Here is a 19,491-nt window from a genome sequence, read left to right as displayed (position 1 = left end):
ATGAATTGGAATCGTACTCGATCCCACTCTGTCGGAAAGACACTGGTATATATGCGAACGCTGCATTTTATCGAACTTTTATAACTTCCTGCCTGCATGTACTTATCTACACACTTACATATATGTAATTTTTGTATGTCAACAAGTCAGCCTGCTTAAATCATATAACTATGTACTTCTAACTATATATTTTGGCTTTGTTTATACAGAGGCACCAAAAAAATATTCATGTATTTATGATTAGTTTCGCTGTAGGTTATTCCCCGGTATTAGTAGCTAATTGGAGGTATGTGCTTGTCTTCTTTGGTTATGGCAAAAACAAGTGTTTGGTATCCACATAATTCACTAGTCACATCTTTCCACTAGTTATATATGATTCAAGACAAAAGTTATTTTTCACGCCATAGGGAATTGAGATGAAAAAAATATGTTTCCAAAGTCGTTGACGCTTCTAATTGGTTTTTCAGGAAGGTATCACATTTCATGTAAAGAATATCCATATGCATACATATGTCTGGGTATTAGGGTGCGCGAAAAACAATGCAAGGAAAGTTGTTTTTATGATGGACCACGGAATATATTTCACTGGCAGCTTCAAAAATAAACTCGCCAAATATAGAACGTTAAATTAATGAAATGATATGCCCATCATCATCATCATTTATTGACGTCTGAGCAATTTAGGCCGTTTCGTAACAAGTTTCGCCATAACTGACGCTGTGTGGGAGCATCAAGGGAGTTCAAGTCTTTTTCCACCTACCACTTCCAACTCAGTGTAGGTCTCCCCCTTTCTCTTCTTCCACACTACGGTGTCAACTAAAATACTTTCTTTGCCGTAGCGCTTTCGTGTATAAGAATGACTTAGCCAGCGCTCCGTTATCTTCATATATGCAGATGAACATTATATTACTTCGATACTCGCCATAGGCATCACAGACCAAACCATAAATCTTTCGGTGAACTTTTCTCTCGAGCACTGAAAGAGCCTACTTGTAGAGCGTAAGTTTTGTCCTCATTTGCCGCCTCTTATCTTATCCAAAGAAGGCAGAACTCTCGGCTCGCTTATTATACTTCTTTTCGCGCTGTCATAGGCTGCTTTAAAGGCGACAAAGAGATGGTGAGTTCCGATTCTCTTGTCGTGAGTCTTCTCTAGGATCTGCCACATTATGAAGATCTGGCCGATATTAGATATACCAGTCTTTCATACAGTACGCTAGCTAGAACCTTGTATGATATGAAACTCTCATTACAGTTCTTCATTTTCACTCAAGGCGTACACTTAGAAAAACTTGAAAACTAAGTCAAATGAAAACAATCAAAGAGCTGGCAGATTTTCTTGCAATTGAAAACAGTTCATTGATATAAAATTTTTCAGATGTTTATACTGCTAGCATACTGTTCTTGACCATCCCAGCAACAACTGTCACCGCTGAACGATTGTTTTCAAAATTAAACTTGATCAAAAATTATTTGCGAAGCTCGATGAGTAATAAACGATTAAGTGGACTGGCAGTCCTATCTATTGAAAATGAAAGAGCTCGGAAAATTGATTTTTAAGAACAATCGATGATTTTACGAGTATGAAAAGTAGAAAAAAACTTTTCTAGAATGAGAGACACAAGGAACTCACAATATGTGCAAGAAGATTTGAAGTTATAATGTTTCGAAGGTTTTACATTGAGTATTAATCACTAATTTACTATTCAAATGTAGTGATATAAGAATATTTATTTTTTTGTAACACAAATAGTACGACAATATGGCTGTCAAAAAGTATGTATGTAAAGAAACTATGTATGCAACATAATATAAAAATATCCAACAAACAAAACCTTCTGTGTCATATAACCTCTTTTTTTTTTTTGAGAAAAAGGGCCTCCTGTGAATTTTGCCCAAGGGCTCTCACGACCTCCGGTACGGCCCTGTCCTCTTGACAACTTCTTTGGAAACGATTTTTCTTTGCAGCGGACATAAGAATGTGGCGAAATATTTAATTACCAAAAAAATGTGTAGGTTACTATATAAATGTATGCTCTTGTGAATTGTGCCAAATACGAATAGCAGGCCAAGCTAAGCAAATAATGGGAGGATTCATTGAAGCATATAAGGGATTTTTGATTAGGACAAAGCCAGGTAGCTTGGGGGGTTTTCCTATATGGTACCTGATAATACTGATCTATGGGTGATCAAGGCGCGTCGAATGCAGAGGGACTTTACTTTTAAATTGCCTACTTAGGCCATTTACCAGATAAAGCCCTTTAGTTTTTCGAAATTATGTAAACCAACATTAACGTGGTAACCAAGGCGAGTTTTTGATGAACCTAAATGGCCTAGTGTATTGCAAAAGCTGAACCAAACTGTAAACGAACCTATTCGGCCAAATTTTCAGCAATGCAACAGTAGATAGCCCAAAAACGAGCTGCTTATAAGCCGGCATATTATCCTAAATTATGCAAAACATAGCAGATTAAAGTTTGAAGGCTTTGCTCGATAAGTGACCTTGGTACATTTCGGTGGAAAATTCGACTGAATTGGGATAAACAGTTTATTAAAAACATAGTCAATAGGTGTCAGCTTTTTTTTTTTGAAAGAGATTGCTGACCTGCTTTGTTGTAGATGGACAAAGTTGTCTCTACCAGCTTAATAATAATAAAGCAAAGGAATCAATAATATCTACTCTAAATACTATTAAAATTACAACTTTTAATGCCAACGAAAAAATAAAACATATTTATTGATCATAATTTATCAGAGCTGCCCAACCCCTATACACTTATAGCACTTTTGTTTTTGTTTTGCCCTGAAGAGTAGGTACAGACACAAACTCACAATTTGAATATAAAAAAAATGTTCATAGCACTCCCATATGCCCTCACATTTAAACAAAATCCGGGTCCGGGACTAAGCAATTTACTGGCCCCTATAAAAAATCGATTAATACATTTGATTAATTTGAATAAAAATATCGAGAGGATTTATCAATACACTCGTTTAGGATCCAGGATCATGAACACGAAAACGGAAATAAAATTTTGCGTCTATTAAAAGATATTCATGAAAAACCGAAAAATGCCTCCGGACCGGGTTGGTATCTACATATATCTAGTAATTTTGCGCAGAATACCGTTCTGCATTGGCGGTCTTGGGCAGCGCTTATTTAAAATCACCCTGGGTGGGTCCAACGCCGCGGCGCGCCGGTTTGGAGATCAAAATGAAATCAGCGCAAAACACTTCTATTCACAGTTTTTTTGTGGGTACACCAAATCATCAAAATTACAACAACCACATGGAAATTTTCATTTTATTTGCAAATATCTCTTGACAGACGCAAAATTTTTGATTTCCGTCGGATCATCAACCTTTGGCTAGCTCATTTTTACACATATGTATGTAAGTTCGAGCCGAGTTTTTTAGGCAGAAAGTCGAAACAAGGCTTTAAAAAATATCGCGACCCCGAGCCAACTAGCGGAAAAATTTTTACATATATTTCCCACTTCATATAGGTAATATACTTATTTACATATATTTTCACTATCTATCAATCAAATTTGAAAGAATTTAGGTACCTACGCCACAAAAAAGTCAATTCAGAGCAATGTCCAATGGACCGAATCAACTTTGATTCGTATATATATGTACATGCATATGTACCTGTTTATATTGCTACAATAAATCTGTACTTATAGTTTGTTTATTGCTATTAAAAATAAACTTAACATTTCTTTACTCTTTCCTACACACCCCTGCTCTAACAGTCAATACACAATTCGAACATTTCATATCTATTGCATTGCTATTCTCCAAGAATGTTGACACAACATGTTTATTGCGGCGAAAAGCATTATCAACATTCTCTATCGTTACAAACACACACATTTTTCAACTAAAGGCGAAAGAGCGAAATCACTATACATACATGCTGCTGAAATCCATACACGCTTGCTAACGCTCAACAAGCGCATTAGCCATTGCAATATTAAGTGCCCGGGTAGCTCAGTCGGTAGAGCATTGGACTTTTAATCCAAGGGTCCAGGGTTCAAGTCCCTGCTCGGGCGTACCCAAAATTTTTTTTTTATTTTTTATTATTATTTATTAATTTAATATAACTTGATGCAGTTTGTATTTAAAGAATATTTATACTTAAAAAAATTTTACATTTACATATATAATAAAATATTATCGTCTGGCATGCAATTTAAATTTTTCGTAGGTAGGTGAAATTAAGTCAGTTTATAAGAGCAGCTTGTGGTTGGCGTAAGGGTGTAAAGAATCTGATTCGTTTTGTTGTGTATAGAAAAGGCTTCAGGCAAGCCGGTGAGTATTAGTTTCGAAAAGCATACCCACAATTTCTGTTTAGTTTTTATTTGGATTTTGGATTTTTTAGAAATCGGGTATTACCTTGAACAAATGTACCATCATTTTTTTTTTTTCAACGTATAGGAAACTTGAAGGTTTCATTAGTTGAGCTAAACTATCTTATTATCCGAGCGCAGAAAAGCAAATCAGCAGGTTTTATTTCCAATTACACTGGATCACAAATTCTAATTTTTTTCTGCACCAGAGACGCCATTATGCAATTCCTATGTAAAATCACCCCCTGATTCCGAAAATCAATAACGAATACGGTTTTTTCAAAAAAAAAAAAAATTGGGTCCACTTAATCATATATATCTCAGTGAAAAGGGAACATTTTCTGTTAAAAGCTCAAGCTAGCAAAGTAAGACGAACTTACCCCGTCCACGAACATAATCTTTGTGAGCTTAATTATTTTAGAGATGAATTTAGCATATATGCGATCAGCAATTTCGTTCGCGTAAGAGGAGAACAATTGAAACTAAATTATGAACCTCATCTTGAGCATCCAGATAATCGCTGTCCAATTTGCAAATCAGGAAACGAAGAAAACATTTTGCACTTTCTGGGTACTTCTCCCGTACTTATGGAATATAAAAAAAAAATAAATGTAAGGCGCGATAACCTCCGAAGAGATCTAAGGCCGAGCTTCTCTTCCAATTTGCGTCGTGCTCCTCTTGATTTTTCCCTATAAATTGGCCGGACGGGACCTACATGTTTTATGCCGACTCCGAACGGCATCTGCAAGGCAGATGAGTTTTCACTGAGAGCTTTTCATGGCAGAAATACAATCGGAGCGCTTGCCAGACACTGCCGAGGGGCGACCCCGCTTAGAAAAATTTTCTTCTAATTGAAAAATCTTATTTCTAAAATTTTGATGTTGCTTTGCCCGGGAGTTGAACCCAGGGCATACGGTGTGATAGGCGGAGCACGCTACCATCACACCACGGTGGCCGGTGGTGGAATATAGAATATTATAAAAAGTTTATTAACACACCAAGAGATTAATGAATACCTAAGTGGTAAAAACTGGATCACATTGAATCAGTACGTTAAATCAACATTAAAATATAGGAAGCAAATTTTAGAAGAGATATTCTGAAACTTATATTTAAGAAATATTTTATTATATAGTGTACAGAAAAACTTATTCCAAGTATCTATAAAACGACGGCATTACGCCAAAATTTAGTTTAAAAAAAAAATTTTATATTGTAATCAACTTTGTAAAAAACAAGATTCTGTTTAATAAAACAAATTACTACTACTATATCTCAAGAACGAACTGAGCAATTCTAAAATAGTTTAAAGCTTTTAAAAGGTAATACAATTTGTTATAAACTGTACATACAACACTTTTTGCTAGGCCCTACAGATTCAAAGATAACAAACAATCATTACGGATTTTTTGCATTTTTTTGTAAAAATAAAAAAAAATTTGTATTTTACGAGGAAGGATCTCGAAAACTTTTTATTTTTTTGCAGATTTTTTTTTCTCTCTAAGCTCTGTTTTATTACAAAAAAAGATAAGCTTTCATTCAACAAAATCGATAGACTAATACAAAAGTTATAAGCATTCAAGTAAATATATCCATTTAATACTTAAGTACCGTACTGGTACATATGTGTTATTATTCGCTAGCTAACTGATATACGAATACTAACCCATATGTACCAGTAGGGTACTTAAGTATTAAATGGGAATATTTACATGAATGCTTATAACTTTTGTATTAGTTCATCGATTTTGTTGAATGAAAGCTTTTTTTTCTAACAAAACAGAGCTTAGAGAGAAAAAAACAAATCTGCAAAAAAATAAAAAGTTTTCGAGATCCTTCTTCCCAAAATACACATTTTTTATATCTTTACAAAAAAAATGGAAAAAATCCGTAATGATTGTTCGGTATCTTTGAATCTGCTGGGCCTAGCAAAAAGTGTTGTATGCACAGTTTATAGAAAATTTTATTACCTTTTAAAAGCTTTAAAACTTTTTGGAATTTCTCATTTCGTTCTTGAGATATAGTATATGATTGGACCGATTTTTTTTTTTTTATTTGAAAAACCGTTATTCCTAAATATCTGAAAAACGTTACCATAGAATTAAAAATAACCTTGAATTTCGAAATCAGGGTGTGATTTTACATATCTCATAATGGTGTCTCTGGTGAATTTTGGCTGTAAGCCAGTGTTATTTTTGGAATAATGTTTCGAAGGCAGCAATCATCAAGACTGATACAAAATTACGTTTCAGTACATGGTCCACGTACTCCTGGAACCAAGGCCAACATAATATTATATCGTCGATGCCTTTTTAAAACCACATATCAACCAACTACAAAATCTGATGGCATTTGAATTTGAAACAAAACAAAATAAGTCGGCATTTGAATTTTTTAGGACAGGCAAAAACCTTTTTTACATCCTCTTCTTTAGAATTTTTCTAAATATGTTAGAACATTTAGATTGTAAGTGAATTTTGAAGTCCAAATTCAATTTAACGGTTAGGCTACAAAATTGATTTTCAAATATGAACGTTAATGATTTTTTTGGATGCAGCTGGATGCACTAAGCTAAGGGCTAAGAGATTTCAAGTTTGCCACATGTTGGTTTTAGGTGGTTTTGCAATTTTTCGATAGATGGTTTCGCAAATGGACCGATGATATATATTTTTTGGGCTTCATACAACTTTTTGAGAAATCGGTGTTCAAAGCTCGCATGTGAGCCGATTGTCACTCATCACAGCTCGGTCGATTGCTTTCGTTTTTTTCATCTTAGGAAGATTGGATAAAAATTAGTTGATTGTACTTCATTATCTGATTTGACATTGCAACTTCTGACGCAGTACGAGTTTGACATAAAATCATTGAAAAAACCAAAATATGCTAATGGAATGTGTATGTATGTAGGTTGATATGTATGTATGTCACCCTGCTGCCAACTTGTATGGGTTCCGCGATGGAACATATATGCCAAGTTCGAAAAGTATACACGTCCCCTTTATTTCCGAAGCTAAAGATAGCCCCGTGACAACAAAACGATTCTCAAAGATTGGAAAAGATATAGATTTTTTTACTTTGTTTTGACATTCTTACCAAACGAAAAGTTATACCGAAATTTTTGTACTGTGACTTGCGTTTTTCTGACCGGAATCGAAAAGTTCGGAAAATTTTACCAATTGTGAGACATACAATTCAAAGATTGCAATATCTAGTAAGCGATCAAATTTACAAAGATTTAGTAAAGAAGTCGTATGCATCGTGCGTGAATCAGTTATTTTTATACTCATCTGAGCAGAGCTCACAGAGTATATTAATTTTGTTCGCATAACGGCACCCCGTAACGGCATAAACTAATCGAGATAGATATAGACTTCTATATATCAAAATGATCTGGGCGAAAAAAGAAATTAATTTAGCCATGTCCGTCCGTCTGTCCGTAAACCCGATGTTTAAAATGAACGAATTCGGACTATAACCACGATCCTTTTTCGATAACGAAAATTTCGAAAAACCGGAAAAGTGGGATAATTCATTACCAAAGACAGAAAAAGCTAGGAAACTTAGTAGGGGCGTTGACCTTATGACGCAGAATAGAAAATTAGTAAAATTTTGGAAAATGGGCGTGGCACCGCCCAATTTTAAAAGAAGGTAATTTAAAAGTTTTGCAAACTGAAATTTGGTAGTCGTTGAAGATATTATGATGAAATTTGGTAGGAACATTACTCCTATTACTATATGTGTTAATAAAAATTAGCAAAATTGGAAAAAGACCACGCCCACTTTTTAAAAAAAATTTTAAAAGCCAAATTTTAACAAAAAATATATCTTTACAATATATAAGCAAATTATGTCAACATTCAACTCCAGTAATGATATGATGCAACAAAATACAAAAATAAAATAAAATTTCAAAATGGGCGTGGCTCCGCCCTTTTTTATTTAATTTTTATAGAATACTTTTAATGCCATAAATCGAACAAAAATTTACCACTCCCTGTGAAATTTGGTAAGGGCATAGCTTCTATGGCGATAACTGTTTTCTGCAAAAATGGGCGAAATCGGTTGAAGCCACGCCTAGTTTTTATACACAGTCGATCGTCTGTCCTTCTGCTCGGCCGTTGACATGATAACTTGAGCAAAAATCGATATATATTTACTAAACTTAGTTCACGAACTTGTCTGAACTCGCTTTATCTTGGTATTAAAAATAGGCGAAATCTGACTATGACCACGCCCACTTTTTCGATATCGAAAATTTCGAAAAATGAAAAAATGCCATAATTCTATATCAAATACGGATGAAACATGGTGATGGGATTGGTTTATTGCCGCAAAATATAGCTTTAGAAAAAACTTTGTAAAATGGGTGTGACATCTACCATATTAAGTAGAAGAAAATGAAAAAGTTCTGCAGAACGAAATCAAAAGCCCTTGGACTCATGGCAGGAATATTGTTCGTGGTATTACATCTTCTTCTTCTTATATATATAAAAATTAATGTCCGTTTGTGTGAGGCTTATAGAAGCAAAAACTATACGGTCGATTTTGTTCAAACTTTCACATAAGTTGCGTATACCTCACGCCGTGGTTTGCATATAGGTTTGGTTGCGATCAACGTACAGGGTCTCGAGATATAGGCCAAAACATGGGAAAGGGTACCCCTAGAATGTGTTTATAGAATATGGATATCAAATGGAAGCTGTTGATGAGTGCTTTAGTAGAGGGTAATTTTCATACCCCTGGGTAACTAAGGTCTCGAGATATAGGCCAAAACGTGGGCCCGTGAACGCTTTGATAGTGTTTTTACATTATGGATATCAAATTGAAGCTGCTGATGAGTGCTTCAGTACAGGGTAGTTTTCATACTTATCGGTGACTAGGGTCTCGAGATATAGGCCAACACGTGGATCAAGGTAACGAGATATAGGCCAAAACATGAACTCGGATACCCGTAAAATGTGTGTGTATTATGGATATCAAATGAAAGCTGTTGATGTGTGCTTTAGTACATAGAAAGTTTTACACCGCTAGGTAACTACACTCAGAGAAAAACCCCGTTCTAAAATCCAGCACCACCGGACTCAATTCAAGATTTTCATGTTCTTACTTTTTTGTTCTTGAAACACGACCGACCTGTTCTCAAAACAACAACCTTGTTCTTGAACTGACAACCATTTTCTTGAAAAGAGAACGGCTGGTCTTAAAACATGAACAAATGTTCTATTAATGAGAACAATGTTCTTAAATTAAGAACAATGTTATTAAATTAAGTTCAAGTAAAAAGAAACGGTAAAATTCGTGTGTGCTACAATTTTAAATACAACATTTGGCGCAACCTTTCAAACAGTTGTAGTGGCCCAGCGGTTATGATGATGTGGTTGCAATCGCGTGGCGCGAGTTCGATCACCGTCAAACTATAAAATTTTTTAAAGCAATTTTTTAACTTTTATTTTTCGTTCAATTATTTTTCCATTCACTTATGCACAGATAATTCTCAAACTTGTTATGAAATGTTTTAAGTATATATGCAGATTTCATTTTCAAATAAGAATAATTTCTTAATAAGAGAAACATAAGAATAATGCATATTATGCATTTTTTCTTAAATTTTTGGACTGTAATAAAAATTTTTTTGTTATAAATATTTTTTATTTATGACGAAAAAATTATTATTAATAAAAAATAAATGGCTACTTATTGAAAAAAATACTTTCCCGTCCCATCAATTAGCAAGCCCAAACCGTTCTTGAATTGAGAACGAAAACTGTTAAATCGACCACAAGTCGTTCTCGAAGCGTGAGAACGAAAAGTCTTATTTTAAGCACAAGTAGTGCAGTTAAGAAAAAACGTACTTAACAGACTTTTGTCAACGAATGTTCTTAATTTTGAACTTGTTTCGTTCGTTTTAGAACGATTTTTTCTCTGAGTGTAGGGTCTCGAGATATAGGCCAAAACATGGACTCGGATACCCGTAGAATGTGTGTGTATTATGGATATCAAATGAAAGCTGTTGATGTGTGCTTTAGTACGGAGTAAGTTTTACACCGGTAGGTGACTAGGGCTCTCGAAATATTGGCCAAAACATGGACTCGGATACTCGTAGAATGTGTTTGTATTATGGATATCAAGCGAAAGCTGTTGCTGAGAACTTTAGACTACTTTTCATTGTGATATTCGATTTAGTCGCATCAACCTGGCAAAACTGATAAATATTGTACCGAATTTAGTGCAATTCCGCTTATTCCAAATCTTCTGCTAACGTTCGTATCGCTAAACTGTTGAATAAATAACTCTAATATTCAATAATGTAAAATGGCCTTTATTAATGTACTTCACAATAACACTGATACTTCACAACCAATAGCTCGCTTCAATCAAACTGATTCCATGCTTCAGATGGTTTTGCTTTAATACTCTTCGGTTTCCTCGTTTGCATATTTCTAGGCGTTTCTAGAATTTACTGCTTGTTTACCAGCTACAAACTCACCAGCTATAAACTACAGATACACGTTTATAGCTTCTCATATGCGCGTGTATATGTGAGTGATACTTGCACAAATGATTACCTACTTTTGTGAGCATCTCAGATATATGCATGTGTATGTGTGAAAAATACTTCGCTGATGATTGCATACTTTTGTGAGCATCTCTCCGCTGCTGGAATGTACATATGTGTAGACATAATGATTGATTTGTTTATGTACATACAAGTGAATGCTTAGTATCGGCTTAGAGATGATAGTATCACTTAGTGTTCCTAATATTCGTCACAATATGCATGCGAAGCCGAAATAAAAACATGAATTAATAATACACACATCTCTATTTACATACGTCCTATTCGATTTGCCTGAAATTTGGTATACAAATTTGCCTATATAGTATTTACGATGCTTTTTTCCGGGAATTAGACCAGAGACGGACTGGAACTGAGATTAGGACTAGGGCTGGGACTTAGACTGAGACTAGGAATGGGACTGTGACTGAGACTCGGAATGGGGCTGGAACAAAATACATACCACCCTCTGGGACTGGCAATAAGAGATAAAGAAGAAGAGAAACACTTGAGAGAAGAGAAAAGAGAGAAGGAGAGTGAGAAAGAGATAGAATGAGACGAAGATGGAGATAGATGAAGCGAAAAATACGGAGGGAGCAGTGAATACAAAGATTATGAAAAAGAGTAGAGATTATGAAAAAGTTTAGAGAGGGAAGGGCAGAGTTAGACGGAAAAAGCTTATTAAAATATATGCAGATAGACTAATTTAGGACAGAACAACATCTGCCGGGTCTGCTAGTATATACATAAAGTAGCGGTACCCGACAGATGATGTTCTGGGTCACCCTGGTCCACATTTTGGTCGATATGTCGAAAACGCCTTCACATATACAACTAAGGGCCACTCCCTTTTAAAACACTCATTAATACCTTTAATTTGATCCCATATCGTACAAACACATTCTAGAGTCACCCCTGGTCCACCTTTATGGCGATACCTCGAAAAGTCATACACCTATAGAACCAAGGCCCACTCCATTTTAAAGTACTCATTACCACCTTTCATTTGATACCCATATCGTACAAACGCATTCCAGGGTTGCCCTAGGTTCATTTTCTAACATGTTGATTTTCCCTTATTTTGCCTCCAAAGCTCTCAGCTGAGTACGTAATGTGCTGTTACACTCGAACTTAGCCTTCCTTACTTGTTTCTTCTTTGTTAGTTTGATCGCTTAAAAGATATTGAAAGATATTGAAATCTTTGAATCTTTCCATTCCAGTGAGTCTAAAATACTTAAGAGAAAAAACAATTTTTGGTAAAAATGTAAAAAATGGCCCTTCGGTTGAAAATTCTGATGGTAAAGATATCTCACTACCTGAGAAAACCTGAAAATTTTAACACAAAATTGGGAAACCTTGCAATCGATTTTTGAGAAACTGACTACTGAGCTAGAAACGTGAAACTGCAACATGAGGGAAAAAACTTTAGCTAGGCCCAGTGCCACCTATCGTGATATTTAAAAAAATCGTGCGAAATTGAGAGTTTGGCGAATGAGTTCTAAGAAACTTTCCGATAAATTAGAGACATGAGATTTTGAACATGGCTTAGGCCCTATTAAAAATTTATATTACAAAATTTTTTTTAGATAAATAAATAAAAAAAAGTTTTAGTAGTTAAATAATTTATAAGGATCGGAGCATTGTGCGATCAACTTCTGAGAGACTTTCCATTGGGATAAAGACTTGATACCTCATACGAAGTTGAGAACCCAATGGCAATACAATGGCGAAAATATCCGATTAGAATTCCGCGTTTAATATACTTTACATATCTTCTTCATTGGAAAAATTGCAATATGGATAGAAAGGTGTAAAGTAGTTTTTACCTGAACTAAGTTATTGTTATGTTTTTCTGATAAGCAGTTTTCAATGGATGTTTATTGGAACGATTTTCTGTCATCTCTTCTTAAATTTGGTTTGGAGACAAAAATCGGTTTCGGCGTTGTGCCAACTTCAGTGTCATTTTTCATTCTAGAGATTTAGGCGACCGCCGTGGTGCGATGGTAGCGCGCTACGCCTACCACACCAAAAAATCCTGGGCTCGATGCTTGGAAAAAACAACATCAATAGTTATTTTTTTTTGAGCTCAGAGTTAAACAATTTTTTTTCAAATATGTATGAGTTTAACCCCTGATGTGAGATTGAATCTGAGTTAAAAAATTAACTTGCAGTTCTGCAAGTGGGCCCAAGCGGAGATCGCTCCGTTGTATTGTAGTGTGTGTGTGTCTTTTTTTTTTAGCAGATCTGTGGTTTAATTGAATGAACTTTTTGTTTGCGGGTTCGACAGTTGAACCGATCAAGAGTTTGTGCGAAGTTGATTCAACAGCTGTTTGCGATGGATCAATTTGGCAGAATTATCGGTTGATATTGACTCGTAATTTGGTTGTTTTACCAGCCTTTTTCTGTCAGTGGTGTTGCATTAGAAAACATACTTAAGATAATGCAAAAAGAAATCTTTGGTAATGCCATATTCAAAGGAGTACATACACACATTCTAACTAACGATTTCTAGCTAGCTAAAATCCTCACAAGAAGCAGCTTTCCTTGGAGGATTTCATTTTACACGGGTTACTCTTTCAGGTTCGTTTTCACTTTCTCCAGTTAACGCTAACTGGAACTTTATCTGAAAGGTCACCGAACTATTTCTGTCAAATAAAGTGTCAGTTAGCGTTAATCAAAGATGGTGATAACCATCCTTATTAGGCAATTATGGATACTGTCTTAGGGCCGTTTACACCATCTTCAGTTAGTCACTTATTTTTAAAATAATGAACTTTTCGTTTCTCCATGCTAACTGAAGCTTCGAGTCTCAGTTAAGTGCAAGCAAACAGTGTAAACTAAAGTCAGCATTTTAAAAATAGACGTCGATGGACAGCAATAGAAATTGTCAAACTGGTGGCAGGTAATTCACTACATTACCTACCTGAAGAAAACGCTGTGTTTTCATTGAAATTTCACAAAAAAGTAATTAAAAAGGTTAAAAAATTGTGAAAGTGTGGTTATTATATCAAAATAATATCTTTCTAGCGTTAGAATTGACGAATTTGATGCCACATTTCCCCAATGGTGAATTACCATCCCTGCGATTTGATGGTTTACCGTTTCGTTCTGTTGGCGGTTCTCTATTGTTATTGGTACGTTCTCTGATTTTGAATAGTTTTCGTGTATTCACAAAATATTTTTCTGGTTTGTTCTGGAAAATATTTACAATTATTGATTTAACCGGGAGCTGGCCACCCTGTTTTGGTGAAAACGAAAGCATCAAATGAAGCTATCTGATAGATTGCTTTGTTACAGGTAAAATCTAACTTAACTGAAGAAGGTTAAAGCGGCCCTTATTTATTACTTATCCTCAAATAAACTATGTTGTTGTTTAAATACACTATGTCGTGTATTAATGCATTGCTAGCGTTAAACAATACCAATCTATAATTAAATTTATGTACCTATAATAACGTTTGGCAATATCTATAATTGCAAGATGAGCCAATCTTTCAACATCCGATGCAAACTCCTGCAAAGTCTCATTCGCTTTTTGGTATATCTGTTTTCTATGCTCGCTTCCATAACGTCTCTCGATAGCGGCCATCAATGCTTCATAATTGCTCCGTTCGTACTCTGGAATATTCTGTAAGATCTTCAGCATTCCAGTTGTTCACTGCTAACGTCTTCTCAAATTGAAACTTGGAAAGGAACAGAGCCGTTAAAAGATGGAGTTCTTACCTGCGGATTGCTCGCTGGAACAGCTGGGCGATTTAGTTGTAACTGTTGCATAAGACCTTTCAACGCTTATATCTCGGCATCAATTTTGTCCTCGAGTTGTAAAATTTTTGCATCCTGCTCTTCCAGTTTCGCAAAGAGCTGCGATGATACCTGTTCCGAAATTTGTCTCGACATTCCAGATATACGTGCCTCTTGCGCTTTCAGTTGAAATGACATATATGTCTTGTGTTCTTCCAATTGAGATGACATTCGCGACGCCATTTCTGAAATGCGTGCCTCCTGCGACTCCAGCTGAGATGCCATTGTCGATGTTTGTGCAGATATTGTGGTCGTCACTGTCTGCGGTGTTTCGTTTTTTTCTTCCATTTTTGTTGTTGTTTTGTCGTTATCAGAATAAAAGACATGCTGGTCAGCATTGATTCCTTCAAATACCATAGCAACACTTAGTCGTCTTTGTAACTGGGTTTTATTGCCAATAGTAGCCAATCCACGGAATTCCAACTCCTCTTTCAGTTGCTGGATCGTCAATTCACTCAACTTTGCCATGTCCAAGTTGTATTCCCAATCTTCGGAATTTATTCAACAATTCCTCTTCTGACACCAATTGTAATGAATTTAGGGAAATTCCGCTTATTTGTAATCTTCTACTAACGTTCGTATCGCTAAACTGTTGAAGAAATAACTCCAATATTCAATAATGCAAAATGGTCTTTATTATACTACTTTGAAAATATTTCACAATAACACTTATACTTCGCAACTGATAGCGTGCTTAAATCGAACTGATTGCGAAAGGTAAGTAACTTTTGCTCCTTTTATACTCTCTGCTGTCTCGTTCGCATACTTCTAGGCGTTTCTTCTTCTAAAATTCACTACTTATGCCGTTTTCTTTTCTGGCTATAGTGTTATGGCTTTTGTACGCCGCGCAAGGGTTGTTGTTCTATTCTAAAAAACAGGCATCGCCTTTACGCGGTATTTCGTTCTTTTGTGAAAATTTTTGCCTGGTCGCAACGCAAAAGCGTTACACTTTTACCCTGTAAAAAATGGCGGTGTGGCAGTGCAACTGTGTGAAACTCTCAGTTCGCTCTTAAGTTTCACATATACTGTGTTAATATGAGTACACAAATCACCTACCCAGATAGCTTCGTTCTGCGCATCTACGTCACAGTTGACTGTTTGAGTGAATGAAAGAAAGGGAGAAAAAAACAAGAGCTAAAACAAAATGACGTAAGAATTGCCCATAAAAAAGAGCTGATCTAATGTTTACATGCGCAATGCGCAAACTTTTTGTGTGCTTTGTGATATGAGTGAATATGGTGAGTTGAAATGTTCTTTGTATGCACTATAACTGTTGACAATATTCTGGGGTACGTGTAACTCTATTAAGGCTTTACCATTTACTTAGGCAGCAATTTCAATTTCAGAAAAGAAAACGCTATTAGTTACCAGCTATAAACTTACTAGCTATAAACTACAGATGCACATTTATAGCCTCTCGCATAGCCATATGCGCGTGTATATGTGAGTAATACTTCCACCGATGATTGCATACTTTTGTCAGTATCTCACATATATGCTTGTGTTTGTGCGTATCTCTCCGTTGTGTGTATATACATATGTGTAGACATAATGATTGATTTGTTTACATACAAGTGACTGCTTAGTATCGGCTTAGAGATGATAGTATCCCTTAGTGTTGCTAATATTCCTCACAATATGTATGTATGTATATCCGAAAGTATAGGATAATGTCACTGTATAATATATACAATTAACTTTCCAATGACGCTTGAACCAGATACGGAGAGAAATTTAACATGCAAATGCAAAAACAACGTTGTGATCCTGATATTTATCTGGTTCAATTTCTGATCCGTATAGCAGTTCTGTTCGTGTTGTTTTCTTTAGTCGATTTTTTGACAGCTAACCACTTTTGAGTTGGTAGCACTGAAATAAATATGTGTACATATGTGTAAACATAAAAGATTTCGCCATATTTAAAAACAAAAACACGGAAAGAGTTTACAACTTGAAAAAAATGTAAGGAAAATAAATAGTTTGTTTACGTGTGAAACTATTTAAACGTTAATAAAATAAATTTCACTGTTAGGGAAAAGGGAATGTGGACAACCACCACCAAAAAACAGATGTTTTATATTAGTGCTACCAGCTCTTACAAAGTTGATCCAGATCGTCCCAATGAGATTCGATCGTGAGCCAGAGCTCGATAACTCAATGGAAGGCCCCAAAATCTCAACCACAAGCTGCCATTTGTCAACACGTCCTAATTGCAAAACCCTCTACATATGTGTATGCACATAGGAAGGCGTAAATTTATGTATGTATGTTTATTTATACAATTCTTTAGCTTAAATTATAATAAAAGTACCTATTAAAATTTATTTCCATGCTTATTAATGATCTCAATTAATTTTTATTTTTGATTACAGTTATGGAAATTGCGTAACAAATTAATTTTCCGGAATATTATTGCTAACTACAAGTTGTAATTCTACGACAGTGTAAACTTACCTACAAATAAAATATCTATTGGGTACCTACCACGGAATTTTGAAACTTTTTGTTAGCTCGTTTGCACTAACAAATTACGGTAATTAAAAATCACACTCTGGTAGAATATTACAAACAAACCAAAATAAAGAAAATTGTTAAAAATGCGGAGGCATAATTGGCTAAATTGGTCAGTAGTGCTAATTTCTTCGTTTATTTGCTGCAGTTATTTGTTGACGGGCATCGAAAGTCAGGTGAGTCGGAAACCATATATAGGTACTACATATAAATGTATACTATGCATTGCACATATTCTGCCCCTCAAACATTCTCGGAGGGCACATAAATTATGAATCCGATATGGGCCCGAAATATTTGATAAATATGAGCCTCAAAAATATGAGCATATAGAGATTTGTTCGCCAATGATTGAGCTTTGACACTCCACAAACTTAAGAATCTGGACGGGTTGCTTTTACGAAGTAAGGAAAACGGGGAATAGTTCAATTCCGTTCAGCGAAAATTGTAGTAGAAAAGTACCTTTAATAGTATATTAGTAGTGATAATAAATTTGTAAATGCCAACAGGTTTCCGCCACCGTGGTGTGATGGTAGCGTGCTCCGCCTACCACACCGTATGCCCTGGGTTCACACCCCGGGCAAAGCAGCATCAAAATTTTAGAAATAAGGCTTTTCAATTAGAAGAAAATTTTTCTAAGCGGTGTCGCCCCTCGGCAGTGTTTGGCAAGCGCTCCGAGTGTATTTCTGCCATGAAAAGCTCTCAGTGAAAACTCATCTGCCTTGCAGATGCCGTTCGTAGTCCGGCGAATTTGTAGGGAAAATCAAGAAGAGCACGACGAAAATTGGAAGAGACTCTCGGCCTTAGATCTCTTCGGAGGTTATCGCGCCTCACATTTATTATTTTTTTAATTCATTTTGTACTAAATATTTCGTAAATTGATAAAGAGTTATGTTGGTTTGGTCATTCTTTCAGAAATTGTTTGAAGAACGCTGTACGTCAGAATTTTATTCAAAAACACACTACCTCAACATATGTTTCAAAAACTACCTATCTGAATATTTTGTGACAATTCCTGAAATGGGAAATAATTGAAAAATATTTGAAGATAGTACGATTTCGCGACATAAGGTGATACTCACGCAGCAGCCGCAATGAACCGACAAAAAAATAAAAGAAAATGGCTTATTGTCTTAGAACTGTATATTCCGTCCTGGACTTTGAGAGAAGAGTTATGCTTTTGTGTGGTTCTGCTTCACAGGGAGTATCTACCTTTTTTATTCTGAAAATTTGGAAAGCTCTTTTCCGTTTAAGTTTTCATACAGTTGTTCCGTACTTTTCATAAAATTACCTATGTTCGGCCACACTAATAGATAATGGCCTAGTTAATAAATTCATCATAAAATTAAAAAAATTGTTCTAAGGAGTTCAGTAGTTATAGCCGCTCAGTACTTATCGGGTATTTGTAAACTGATTGCTTCCTATTTCTACTGCTATTATATTTCGAAAAATAGCAAAGAAGCAACACAGTTAATGGATGTCAATTCGATTTGGGAGCAAAATGGCTGCAATTGTCAACAAATTTGTCAGCCGAGCAAACCTCTAGTGACTGAATCATGCTTTCATATTAAATTTGAATAAAATCATTGTTTTAACGTGTTGCTATAGCGATAAGGACACTTCCCGAAGATCTCCGGAACAATTTGTTATGACATACCGCACTCCCATCCCCTAGATCCATGAGGAGTTCGGGGTCGCCAGAGCCTCGGCTGGTAATGAAACAGAATTCACCACGTATAGGTGAGGTTGACAATTGGGTTTAAGAAGCTATATATTGCGCTGGCAACCCTTTGAAAGGGTTGCGCTACATAACCCCTTGAATCTATTTGGTATTTTAGTCACTTTTTACGGCAGGCATACCGCCGCAGGTATATTACAACCCCTAACCCGGTGGGAGATCTTTAAACGTGTTGCGATTGAAATTGGCCTGGACACTTCTCTCAAATTTTTTAAATTAAGATGGGTATTTTAACAATGTATGTAAGTATTTCGTGCTTTTTTCATAGCCACCACAAAACTGCCTCAGTAATATGCTCTGGTTGGTGTGTAGAGCCCTCTTTGTCTTTAATTATAGGTGACGTAAGTATGGCCTACTTTTATGGGCTTTCTCCGAAATTCTTGTTTAGTGACCAATATGAAGAATATGCTTCCCCATTTTTAATGCCATGCGTCCAAAATTCGCCTTGCTCTGGCCAATTCTAATCACCAATATAAAGTACATAAATGACTTCGAAAAGAGTCATAAAAAAGCAAATTATGATCTGTTTATGA

General features: G+C 35.6%; 1 protein-coding gene and 1 non-coding gene across 7 annotated transcripts in view; both read left to right on the top strand.

The window, feature by feature from the left end:
* js (jiangshi) overlaps window positions 1-19,491 on the top strand; it is a 273,171-nt gene that overhangs the window by 140,417 nt on the left and 113,263 nt on the right. For 3 of the 6 annotated variants that reach the window (XM_067788525.1, XM_067788534.1, XM_067788545.1), the window contains exon 3: window positions 17,082-17,396. In XM_067788525.1, the coding sequence (XP_067644626.1) occupies window positions 17,307-17,396 (90 nt within the window). In that variant the 5' untranslated portion in view covers window positions 17,082-17,306. Of the gene's footprint in view, window positions 1-16,633; window positions 16,672-16,741; window positions 16,974-17,081; window positions 17,397-19,491 lie in introns of those variants that run through there. The other 3 variants (XM_067788553.1, XM_067788561.1, XM_067788568.1) reach the window with 3 other exon arrangements.
* On the top strand, window positions 3,983-4,055 carry TRNAK-UUU (transfer RNA lysine (anticodon UUU)). The gene has a single exon. It is a non-coding gene; the product is annotated as a tRNA-Lys (tRNA).

Source organism: Eurosta solidaginis, chromosome 1 (assembly GCF_040869045.1).
Source record: "Eurosta solidaginis isolate ZX-2024a chromosome 1, ASM4086904v1, whole genome shotgun sequence".
NCBI lineage: Eukaryota > Metazoa > Arthropoda > Insecta > Diptera > Tephritidae > Eurosta > Eurosta solidaginis.
Note: the sequence above shows the minus strand (reverse complement) of the source record. Positions and strands in the feature narration are given on the sequence as shown.